The sequence below is a fragment of the Nothoprocta perdicaria genome, unplaced genomic scaffold (assembly GCF_003342845.1).
Source record: "Nothoprocta perdicaria isolate Ctin4 unplaced genomic scaffold, notPer1 scaffold_29, whole genome shotgun sequence".
NCBI lineage: Eukaryota > Metazoa > Chordata > Aves > Tinamiformes > Tinamidae > Nothoprocta > Nothoprocta perdicaria.
The window spans coordinates 2,492,181-2,505,022 of record NW_020455521.1 but is presented as its reverse complement, the minus strand read 5'-3'; the positions used below and the strand labels follow the sequence as shown (position 1 = coordinate 2,505,022).

Below are 12,842 nucleotides of genomic sequence, written 5' to 3'. Positions count from 1 at the left end.
CTCTATGCCACTGGAGAGTCAGGTAGGGCTTTTCTATATTATCCTTACAAAGATAAAAATTTTATTTGGCAGATCTGTAAAAGCAAACCATATGACAAAATCAAGCCTGTCACAGATTTACAGTTCTTGTTCTTGCAACTGAGGTGTAAACAAAGCTGTCCTGAATTTCACTTTTTTTTTTTTTCTCACATTTCTACCTCTGTAACTAATTCATTATGCACATTAGTTTTTTGGGTTTTTTTTAACCATCTACCTCATGATTTGCTGTATCTTCAAAGGGCTTATTTTTTGCTGTTATTGGTTTGTTTTCTTTTGTTTTTTTTTTTCCTGACAAATTCTGTCAATTGCAAAATACAAATCCAGGTTGATTGTTCATATGGTTTGCTGTTAGTACTTCTTTCCTGTTAGAGGAGGTCTTATGCTTTTGCAATGCTATTTTAACCACAAGAAGCAAAGATGAGATGTTCTATCCTAGCTGAACTGTGAGCAAATAGAGATGCCTTCTGCTAAACAAATAGAGATGCCTTTTGAGCTTGATGTACATACAGACCAGGGGAGTAGCCTAAGAGTTAACAGGAMCAACTACAAAATAAGATATTTATTTTTCTTGGTTCAACAGCACTGTGAAACAGCCAACGACATGATGGAATAACCGTTAATCAGTAGTTCTTGGAGCTATCCTATCAAAAAGTTTAACTGCTTAAATATTGGACAGCAAAACAGGAGAGATTGGAAGAGCAGTTCAGTTGCTTCATAGTGGAAGATGAGTAAAGGGTAGTAAAGTTAACACATTAATACTTCATGAGAAAGGTAGTGTGATAGATCATTATCTTGACATGATAAACTCTAGTGTCAAAACCCTTTGTATTTGTAAAATAAGAAAGATGCTTTTGTTCTAGTTGCACCGTATGATCTTTATCCATTCTCCTCCCTTCAAAGCACTTTTTAATTTCCTTAGTCCAGAAGAGAATCTTTGGAATTTTGTCTAGCATTTTGCAATTTACTTTCCTTTCTCATCTCATTTTCTGTCTTTGTCATCTTTGCCATATATTTCATCAGGAGTTTGGGTTTTTTCCACTCATAAATCTCCTTTAATCTGCAAGGTCCAAACTTCTGTCTGTGTTGAATAAACAAAGTGATGTTAACAAGTCAGTGGACAAAGACTGGTGCTTTCCACAATCAGACTAGGAAAAAGTTGTTCACGTTCTCGTGGCCTCTAAACATTTTTTCCCAGACAGAAAAATATCTGTCATGCCAAGGTCATCCACCTGAATACAGCATGAGTAATTCAGGTTACCAAAAAGGCAATAAATTTTCAAAGAACTCATTAAATTATGAGTAGTAGTTCATTCTTTCACAAAGAGTAGTTTCTAAACTGTGACAGAAAATAAATTATTAAGTTCAGTAATTAATATTTATTGGAAAATGCTGTGAAAATCCCTTCAGTGCTACCTTGAGAAGATTAACATCACCATTTGGAATATAAACTGTACAGAGGTCAACTTTTTTTAAGCAACACTCAACTCTGAGCATCTTCAACGTGCAGTGAGAAAGAACTGGCAAAATGTATGCTTTTTTTTCCCACTTACATTTGTTTTTCTTTATTATTTTCCTTAACAGCRTCAGGACTTTGGTCATGGCAGATGGCTGTACTGAAGGGAGCCCTACTTGTCTCTGTGCTCTATGTCTTTTTGCTGCATGAGGCTTTAGACACTTAAGTACTACAGTTTGCTTAGCACCGTATCATGAGCATGGTTAGCACTAGTTTTGGAGAGAAACAGGTTAGATGTAGCAATTTGAATATCTGCACAGAACAGCAGAGCAACCGAGAACCATTGAAAAGAATGAATTCTCCCAGGAATTAGAGCATAGCCTTATCTTTGGTACTTACCTATAGGAGAAATAAAAACGTAGATCAAACATCTCTGAGCAATTAAACAAGTGAATGGTGTGTCTAAAAGCAAATTAGCTTTTCAAAATCATGCAGTAGTTGTCTCCAGGGATGTAGAGCTTTCTCTTTCTATGGAAAACACCTGTAATACCAAAGAGGATTCTGTGTATCTGGATATAATGGGAATAATTTTCTTGTGATATTGTACCTACATTTCAATGTTCAGTAGTTGTAAATATTTTCATGGATTCAAAATGCATTTTTTCACAGATTAACTTTTTATGAATTTGCAGTAATTAATTCACCTACAGATGATTCCTTTAGTTCAAAAGGAGGAGGAAAACAAACATAAAATATTGTAGAATAATATTTTCCTTGTTATATTGAGAACTTTTTATACAAGCTTTACCTTTTGTGTTAAAGAAACAATTTCAAAAATAATTCAAAAGTGGAAACATAGAGTAAGCATTACATCATGGTTAGTGGGGGCAGTGGAGTATTTCAAATGTTCCAAGAAAGCAGTGAAGCTTGGAATACAAATTCCAATATAAAATATATCTCTACTAAGACAAATGCTAGCTGTAATTAAGATTTTTTTTTTTAATACTTCAGTAATTAAATTTGCAGGCCTCTGCAGAATGCTGCTTTGCTAGGTAGGCTTGTCAAAGCTTCGGGAGCACAAGAAGCCTTGATAATGTTCTTGCCTGATTGTACTTTTTCCTGTTCTGAATATATTGGAGAATAACRATTCCTTTCTGGCATAATGAAATCCTCTCCATCAAGTACTGCTGGGTAAAAGCTCATCCTGTCACAGTGCCTGGTGGAAAACTGGAGCTGGCACCCTGTAGTATGCTGGAAAAGCAGTAGAACAGTTGTCCTCTACCCGGAAAAAAGTGGCAGAATTTGCACTGGTGGGACTGGTAAACAGCATGTGTATGTAAAAAGGACAGCTGAAGCTGTTGCAGTACAGGTTGCTGAGGAATAGAAGATGGGCAGAAACTAGACCCCCAGTGCTTCAGCCACCCTAGGTGTCCCCCACCAGCATCTACCTTCCCTCCCTCTGTTACTTGAAGGAGGTTCCTGTGTTTTGTAAGGGGTCTCATAAAGCAGTAGGCTTAGCAGAAAACATGAACTGTGCACCTAAGCTTCAGGTGGATGGGCTCTGAACAATATCTCCAGTTTTCTGGGGTGAGGCTGACTACTCTCCAAAGGATCCATAGTTGCAGGTATGTGCTAGTCATTCTTCGGCAAAACTATACCACAGAGCTACCCACGTTTTTCCTGTTCTTTGATGATCAGTTACTTTACATCTAGTAGTTACCATAAAATAAGAATGTGTTTAAACATATCTAATTCTGGCYTTGTGTATGCAGGATTTATCTATCTGGGTCTGAAACTTCAGTGCAAATTAATATTTCCCATATCTACACAGCTTATCTGGTGTGTTGCTATAACAAATTAATATCTAGTGAAAAGAGAATATCCTTTCAAATGGTGGCCGGAGGTCGTTTGTCTTGTATAATTAGTGTTTTCATCGTATTACTGGGATGGGTGGGGAGGAATTACCTTGCTGATTTATATCAAAGCAATTTTAATTAGTTTAGAATATAAATGTTTCTTGCCAAGTTAAAAACAGTCAATACACTCTTAAATTGCATATTTAATAAACTAGTATGTATTTATCACTTGATGTCCACATTCAAATGTAAATGAGTTTTTTTATAAGAGCACAATCCCAATGATTTTCAAAAATGTCTTAAAGTGAGCATGTTCCTTSTGTTTTTCTTTAGTCATTGGCGATTCTTTGGAAGATCTGCTTTCTGGAGCTGGTGCCACGTGCCCCCTGGGCTACTTCCCATGTGGCAACATGACCAAGTGTTTGCCTCAGCTGCTTCACTGCAATGGTGAGGATGACTGCGGGAATCAGGCTGATGAAGACAACTGTGGTAGGTGCTGAAGGTCTCTGTTTCTGTGGCTGCAGTCCGGTATTCTCTTAAACAGTACACTGTTGATACTGTGATACTTGCAGAGCGTTAGCAATAATAAACATTAAATGTGTGCAGAGGAGATAGTAGTTATTCTCCATCCCCACACACACGCAAATAGACGTTAGGCTGACGRTAAATAAATGAATAAATAAATTAGCTCTCTTGTTTTCAAGAGATACAGTTAGTTGAAGCAAACAAAACTTACCAAGTGCCTCCCTAGTTTTACAGCTCAAAAATATCAAACATATCTAGGGAGCTGTGACAGACACGCTGGCTAAGCCTATTAGGAAAAACAGTCCTACAGCTCACTGCCAGCCAGTGCTTTATAATTCACTGGAGCCGTGTCATTTCTTTCTCCCCATTGCCCCCATCTTGCAGAGCATTAATGTGTGTGCTGGCCTTCCGACCCTCCARGTGGATTAAATGACAGGAGTGTCCCTTTTGATTTTGACCAAAGATGTTTTTTTCATTAATGATAGGAGAAAAATTCTGAAGTAGATCAAATGTACCTGTTGTTGGTTACACATCAACATGTGTAAAATGCAGAAATTCTCTGTGGTATTTTCAACTGAACCTGTTGTACAAACACATATCACATCCCCAAAATGTTCAAGTGGTCTTATATTGTAGCTAGGCACAAGATTTCAAATAATAGATACTACCGTACACTGAATTTCTTCTATTTAAGTAGAAGTCTTTCTAGAAAATATGCTTTGGACCAAAGGGAATTTTTAGTCTGAGCAGTGACTGGTTGAATGCAAAGGTTCCGTTGTACAGGATGGTACAATGGAAATGTGAGGGATGCTTGTATTTCTGGAAAGGCAGAGTGAGGGCAACTGGTCTTCATCTTTGCAGGACTTAGATGGGAAAAAGAAGTCCTTTGTTTCTCTTGAATTGTGATGCCCAAAAAAGGGCACTGTTCAACTGGTTCTGCTCTATTGCTGTTGGAGTAAGTTTTGTCATGTCTTTTTGGTTCAACCCTGGGTGATTCACTCAGCTGTTAGGTTTGTTGTCTTCCCAAATGCATCATCAATTCATATTCTGAATTTTCTGGCCCTCAGATATGTCTTTGCAGAGATGTACTCTTGAAATTTGTTTTTCACTGCTTGTGTGTGCAGCTGGTTTCTGTGCCTCCATACAGGATCTTGTCTTTATTCTTCTCAAATTCAAATTTCAGGGTGTTACTCCATGTAGAAACCTTTTTCTAGTTTTATGTCACTTCTTGATGTCATACCAATAATGAACAAGAACCAGTTTTATTTAAGACTTTCCGTTCTCCTTCTGTAACTACCTCATCATTCAGGGGCAAAAGTTGCTGAAGAGAGTTCCGTGTTATGCTGGAGTTCAAGCACAAGTCAACTCTTTAGTATGTTTGTGTTCTATTTCTGTACCAACACGTACCAGCAAGTCTGCTTGTCAAGTACTTGCTGAAAGTATACAGCTTGATACAGTAGAGATTAGGATAGACACAGATTTCATAATGGGATATATAAGATTGCTTAGCCTGCAAGCAAGACAGTGCTGCTGCGATAAGAAATGCTCTTCTAGATTTGGCAGTTCAAGCATGAGTTAAACTCGGGTTCTGAAAGCCTAAGTAACAAAAGATGAAGAGTCATGGTACTAAATCACTGATGAAGCTAAGCTTTAGCTTGAGGTGCTGTAAGAGGTGCTAGCCTCGTATCTTGAACCCGTGTTCAATTTAGAAACAGATAAAGTGTATAATGCATGAAGGTCCTATTCAGCAGTAATGTGTTGCTGAACACCGATGTTGCAGTTAAATTTTATTGTTTGAATAAAAGAAGAATCACGGTATTCCTTAAGAACAGCGTATTAAGATTTTTTTAATATAATTTTAATACTTCTACACTCTAATAAGTGTGCAAATCTTTGTGGGATTGCTGTTTTTCAGTCTATCCATCTTGCTTAAAATGTCAAGGAAAGAAGCCTCACTGATTAGCTCCCAAGAAACTATCCAGCTGTTTCTTCTGCTGCAGCTTCCCAGGACCACTTTAGTCTTCTTACTCTGTGCCAAGAGTTGTGTCTAGTTCTTTCTATCCATGTTTTAATTTACAAGTAGTTTCCAGTTGAAGTCACTGCTACTGGTTACAGGAGAACATTTMAAAAAATAAATTAATACCTTTTGGTAATTGTTTTATGCAGCACCAATTAAAATTTTAATTTTATGCAGTTAGGTAGCCCAGTTTTTAAACTCTTGTGCATTTCCATCTGCCATAAAACTGAAAAAGAGCTTTCTGATGAGCATCTTAGAGTTCAACCCAGCATGCATAGGATGAGAAAATTAGTAATTACCCTCAATACAAAAATACTTTGTCTAGTTGTACTTGTGGTGCGTAAAGAAACTGCTTAAATAATGATTTCTTCAGTAACGATAAAGCATTTTCTTAAATCTACAAAAAAATATTGTAGGGAAGAATCACAGAATGATTAAGGTTTGAAGGGACCTCTAGAGCAGGGACACCCATAGCAATGGGACACAGGGCTGCGTCCAAGKGGGTTGGGAAGCCCTCCAGAGGAGACTCCACAACCTCTCTGGGCAGCCTGTTCCAGGACTTTGTCACRCTCACAGTAAAGAAGTTCTTGTTCATATGGAGATGGAACTTCCTGTGTTTGAACTTGTACCCATCACCCCTTGTTCTGTCACTGGCCACCAATGAGAAGAGTTTGCCTCCCTCCTTCCTACATTCACCCCTCAGGTACTTATACGTATTGATCATATCCCCTCTCAACCTTCTCTTCTCCAGGCTAAACAGGCCGAGCTCACTTAGTCTTTCCTCACAAGATAGATGCTTCAGTCCTGTAATCATCTTTATTGCCTGCCACTGGACCCTCTCCATCCCTCTTGTCCTGGGGAGCCCAGAACTGCCCCCAATACTCCAGGTGMGGCCTCACCAGAGCTGAGTAGAGGGGCAGAATCACCTCCCTTGACCTGCTGGCAACACTCCTCCTGATGCAGCCAGGATCCCATTGGCCTTCTTGGCCACGAGGGCACACTGCTSACTCATGGTTAACTTGGTGTCCACCAGGACTCCCAGGTCCCTCTCTATGGAGCTGCTTTCCAGCAGGTCAACCCCTAATCTGTCCTGGTGCCTGGGGTTATTCCTCCCCAGGTGCAGGACCCTGCACTTGTCCTTATGGAACCTCATGAGGTTCCTCTCTGCCCAACTCTCCAGCCTGTCCAGGTCCCTCTGGATGRCAGYRCRGCCCTCCRGAGTGTCGGCCACTCCACCCAGCTTGGTGTCGTCCGCAAACTTGCTCAGGGTGCRYTCYGTGCCCTCGTCCAGGTCATTGMTVAACAAGTTGAACAGCACTGGGCCCAGYACTGACCCCTGGGGGACACCACTGGCCACAGGCCTCCAACTGGACTCAGCCCCATTTATCACCACCCTCTGAGCTCTGCCATCCAGCCACTTCTCAATCCACCTCGTCCACTCCACACTTCTGGAGCTTCCCCATGAGGATGTTATGGGAGACAGTGTCAAAAAGCCTTGCTGAAGTCAAGGTAGACAACGTCCATGGCTTTCTCAGTGTCAGCTGGCCAGACATCCCATTGTATAAGGCCATCAGTTTGGTCAAACATGACTTCCTCTTGGTGAATCCATTCTGACTACTACTGATCACCTTCCTTTCCTTCACATGCCTAGAGATGGTCCCCAGGATGAGCTGCTCCATCCCCTTTCCAGGGATGGAGATGAGGCTGACAGGCCGGTAGTCTCCCAGCTTCTCCCTCTTGCCCTTTTTGAAGACTGGAGTGATGCTGGCTCCCTTTCAGTCCTCTGGCACCTCCCCTGCTCTCCAGGACCTCTCAAAGATGATGGAGGGCAGCTCAGCAAATGAAGACTTGTACGTATCTTAAACCTGTGTTGTAACTTAAGGAAACACAGAGCAAAAATCTACCATTAAGAGGAGTAATATTGTTTGTTTGTTTTTGTGATGGAAAGGACAAATCTGCTGAATGATGCGGGATAACAACTCGCTTTTGAAAACCATTATACCACACTTGAAAAAACACATCATGTAAGCATAAGAAAACTTAAAGAGTAACTGTTTAACAGAAATGAGTAAATGTGCTGCATATTCATAGTGTCTGTGTAGCCTGGATGGCTGCATCATGAATGAGGCGTTAATGGAAGAGCAACTCCTGGTGCTTATTTAGCTAGCACTCTACTAGCTGGAAATAATGAAAGGAGAACAGAAAGAACATCWTGGTGGAGTGTCCTATTCCATCCTTTTCACAAGTACGGTCTTTAATTATGAAGTGTTCAGTGGGACAAAGTAGCCTGAGCTATTTTGAGAACACCAGTTACCTCAGTGTTCAGAAATTTGGCTTGTGGACAAATTTTCCGCAATTTTTTTATTTGGCAGCCAGGCCCTGATTGTAGTGTGTGCACTTGTCTTTAAATCACGGTGTCATGGCCACTTTTTTCCAGTGCACTGAGGYGAGCACCGGCCTGCAGATTCAATTAAAGAGGTTTTTGACTCTCTGGAGGGATTCTTGGCTAAATGAACCTACCAGCCTATTGCTCCCAGGCCCAACAGTGCTCAGAGCAAGGAGTGATGTTCAGCTCCCCACAGGCCATGTATCAAAGTTTGTTTGGCTCCCTAGGGTCCATTGGCCAGCGGAATCGTGGACATGGGTTTCCCGAAGGACTGTGGCACTGAAAATCTTTGAAAGTCTCTTCTAAAGCCTTGCCCCTAGTCACCTCTAAAATCGTAGATCTCAGCTGTAGCTGTGGATAGTACAGCCAACATGACTTAAGTAGGCTTGAACTTACTATCTATTTTTAAAAGGACCTGTCAATTCAGTAGGTTGAAAGGTAAGAAAATTCTCTTCATAGACTATAGACATGTTTCCTTGGATCTTCTGTAATCCTAAAGAATTGTTTAAGTTCTGTAAATTCTTGAAATTATCTCCTATAACAGAAACCTAAGTTTCTACAGGCTATATTTCAAAGCATCTATACAAGATATGTATTTTTTAATATTAGTAGATTGTGCTTAAGTGCTGTGGAATATCATGGAGATGCAATTTTTGCCTTGGCACATTACAGAASTCTTTGATAGTTCTATATTTTAAATTAAAGATTAGTAATGAATAATATTACAGTTAGTTGCATCTTTTCCTGGCGTGGCATTTTTCCTGTCATACTTGAAATTAAAAAGTGAGCTTTGAGATTTTCAGAAACACCACTCAGTTTTGAAAACCCTCAATTATAACTATGTTTTTGAAGCAAAAGGAGAAGGCTTCAAAGTCAGTGGTATGCTCAGAATGTAGCAAATATCTGGCAAGAGATCAGGTTTTCAAGCTTTGCATATAAATTTTTCACGCATACAGTGATATATACGGCCAATGTTTGTTCTCTCTCGTTGCCATTGAATCCATGAATAAATGACATTGAAATAATAGCAGTTTTACACTGATGTGCAAATACCAGCAAATTTAATAGCTTTGCCGGAGTTGTGGAGGCTTTTAATCAATTCATTTGTTGAGATGTTTAAATATTGATGGTGATTAAGATGAACTATACATATGGATATATCAGGTCTGGTAAGTTCCTGTTAGTTTTCAACACAATTTGTCTCTACTAGTCTCCACAGCAGTGACTTAACACTACAGGAACTGTTGAGCAACGCAAAGTTTTACAAAATTATTTATGATACTAGTTTATATTAATAGTCACATGTATTTCAAAAATTGTAAATACATCAAGAAATAAGAATAGACAATAGGATTGATATATAGCTCAAAAGTACTGTTATATAAACTTAGAAAATTGACCTATGTAAGCACAGGAGTGTATTTAAATATCTTCTCAATATTATATGTTTTGGATTTCTTTTGGAAACTCAGGCCTATTTTTTCTGTTTTTTTTTTTGTTTGTTTTTTTTTTAATCTTGCACTGAATGGCTTAAATTGCCTTAAAATCAAGAATAGACTGGTGCAAATACTTCATCTGACTGACTAGAAAACTGTACATTTTATTGGAATTTCATTTATTTCTATTTTCCCAGAATTGTACCATATCGTGTTATTACTTGAGCTAGGTTTGAACTAATCATCAGGTACTACAAATAGTCCATGTGCAATAACATACAATTTCGGGCAGGCTTAAATTGCCTTTTCTTAGACTGGTACAAGTCCAGTTTTTAGCTTCAGTTTCTCCATTTGATAGAGGAACTAAACTGAGGCTGTGAAATTCACTCCCAGAGTCAGATGCTCTAGGCATTCTCACAGTCATCACTGCAAAAATGTTTGCACGTCTTTGAACAAATGCTTAAAGAAATTTGTTTAGTACCACCATCAGCAGAGGGGAAAATCAACAACGTCACAATATTCCCTTAGAAAGCCAAAGAGCAGAGCCTGGGCATTCAACTGGAATCACCTCTGTATAATGACCCATGAAGACATGGCTGAGAGAAGTATGAGCTCTTCCCGATAATGCTATTTTCCTAAGCTCTATGTTAAGTATGAGTTGTATCTTTAATTGAGTGAAGCAGATATTTTCTTGGATCTGTCATCAAATAGATTATTCAAATCTGTAGCTTGTTAGGATTAACATTCTCTTTTGCATTCTTGTTCGCACCAGAAATTGTAGTTGACAGCATTTCAGCAAGCAACATCATATTAAAGCATAGTCTGAAAAGTCCAGTTTACAATTACTCATTACATTTGTGCTACGTAGTGGAAGACTTGCTGATGCCTTGTTTTCTCAGATCTCATTTTTACAGAAGTGCAGCCAACATAATCTATTTTTAAACTGGCTCAGGAAAAAGACATTTCTCATTTGAGCTGTACTCATTTGAGCTGTACTGCCCAAATGACAGATTTGGGATCATAAGACCGGTACTTTGACTAGTCATTTCTTAAGCTTTGTAAGAACSTCATCTCAACAGTCACAACCCTGCCATATAAACTTTAAGAGATCACAAAATGCTTTACAGTTCTGGCATTGTGAGGYTGGCTCAGTGGTTGTTCTAAATATAGTTGTTTGCACAGTTTATGCATCTGAGATAGGACAAAACAGTTTGGGTAAAAGGAAGACCGTCCCATGCTTTTGCACAGCACTTGATCCAAACTAAACATTTTTGAATGTCAGAAAGTTTTGAATAACTTGTTTTGTTATATTCAGACATGCCTTTGTGTTTCTAGGAAGGCAGAAAAAACAGTGCCATGAGAAAAGCCAGTTATTTAAAATGAATTGACCAGAAAGTCCAGACAACTGGAGTACTTCCAGTGCAAAATAATCCCTCTTCTCTCTTCCCTGTGCCTCTTTTCTCTTTAACAGCCACCCAGCAGCCTCTTGGATTGCCTGAAAATGCTAGAGGACTTGTCCTTTATAGCAAAACCCTGCTTTGTTCCCCTTAGCACAGGGGCACTGCTCACTCTTTTCCCCCCAGGTATGACCTGTAGTGATGGTCACCTTTTCTAAATATTTTGTCACATGGCAAAGCTTTTAAAGGAGTATGGAACAAAACCTCATCTATCCACACTTTCAAGTGAGAAGGAGAGAACTTGAGGAAAAAAAGGCAACTTACCTGGCTTTTGGTTTTACAACACATCTAAGGGTTTTATGGCTTTTAAGTATATATTCAGGTAAGAGGTTAATTGTCCAAACCTCTTTCTTATTCTAATTCTACACTAGGAAGTCCAAAAATATTGTAAGGTTGTCCTTCGGCCTGTGAAATAGTTATGTGGTGTAATTATAGTCTAAGAATAAACTCAAATTTAATGCATCTTTAAAAACACCTGTGTAAAAATCCTCCATGAAAGATTTCTTTCTCTTCTACATCATGTCTTCTGTAACTCAGAGAAAATCCATTAGGTCCCAGTTGCTGAGTCCAGGCTTGCAGATGAATTTCGATGGATGCTCTCCCATGGGAAAAACCCACAGTGCAATGGTGGTGAAGCAACCTCATCCCTGGTCTGGCTGCGGGGCAGTCGGCTTGTGAGGTGCTTGCTGCTTGGCTCTGTTCTCAGCACATCATCAATTATAGATATCTCTGCCATTCTGTAAAATGCTCCTGCTGAGTATTTTCTGAGTACTTCTGCTGAGCATTTAAAGCAGGTGATGCAGTGTAGCTGCACGTTGGCAGACTCCTTTTACTTCCTCTGAAAGCATCAGGATTCTTCCGAAAAGCTGCGTGAGGATCTAATCTAGCAAAACTGCTACTGATCCAGGCCACTCTTAAGGAAGCAAGTGATATGTGCTTAAGTGCCTCTACTCTTCTCTCTCTCTCTCTCTCTCTCTCTCTCTCTCTCTCTCTCTCTCTCTCTCTCTCTCTCTCTTTCTCTAAGTGGGCCACTGACTTGCTTTTGGGGCATAATTTGTTTGCATTTTCAAGTACCCAAGAAACTTTCCAAGTCTTTCTTTTCTCTTTATGGAGCATTCCTGAGGATGGAGGTTTAGTTTTGCCTTGAATCTTCCTTTCCATCTATTCATAGTGAATGAATAAGCAGATAAGGTTAGTGTGCCTGCAGTTGCTCAGTCTTTCACAGAATCATTTACACAGCACGTATATACAGCGTGCATCCTTTCGGTGTGGGCAGCAGAGCAGCAGGTCCCTCAACAGCCCCACCTGCTGAGCCAGCACTGGCAGCCTGGGGGAGATGCCCCCAGGGCAGAGCAGTTTCTGTGCCCAGCTGAGAGCTACTGAATTGTAATATACCGTGACGATATACGTGTCACATCAGAAGGGGAAATGTCATGGCAAGGTAAATGTGTTTTATTTCCTCTGCCGGTTTCCAAACTAATAGGTAGCGTAGCAATGCTTGCTTGAATACAAAGGCTTATGGAAAAATGCCCACAGGAATGGTATTTAAGTATAACTAATACAGGACAGTCCAGAGGAGAGGGCTAAGCCGAGTCATTCTCCAGATTCATAATATAAACGTTCAGCAGGGAGTTTCATTAGAAAGTAAGTTTAAATTACCCCCAATGCTTTGG

The 12,842-nt window shown here is 39.7% G+C and overlaps 1 protein-coding gene across 2 annotated transcripts in view; it reads left to right on the top strand.

The window, feature by feature from the left end:
• The window catches only part of RXFP1 (relaxin family peptide receptor 1), a 46,900-nt gene that overhangs the window by 16,223 nt on the left and 17,835 nt on the right, over positions 1 to 12,842 (top strand). For both annotated transcript variants that reach the window (XM_026041648.1, XM_026041647.1), the window contains exon 3: positions 3,682 to 3,837. In XM_026041648.1, coding sequence (XP_025897433.1) covers positions 3,682 to 3,837 — 156 coding nt within the window. The remainder of the gene's footprint in view (positions 1 to 3,681; positions 3,838 to 12,842) is intronic.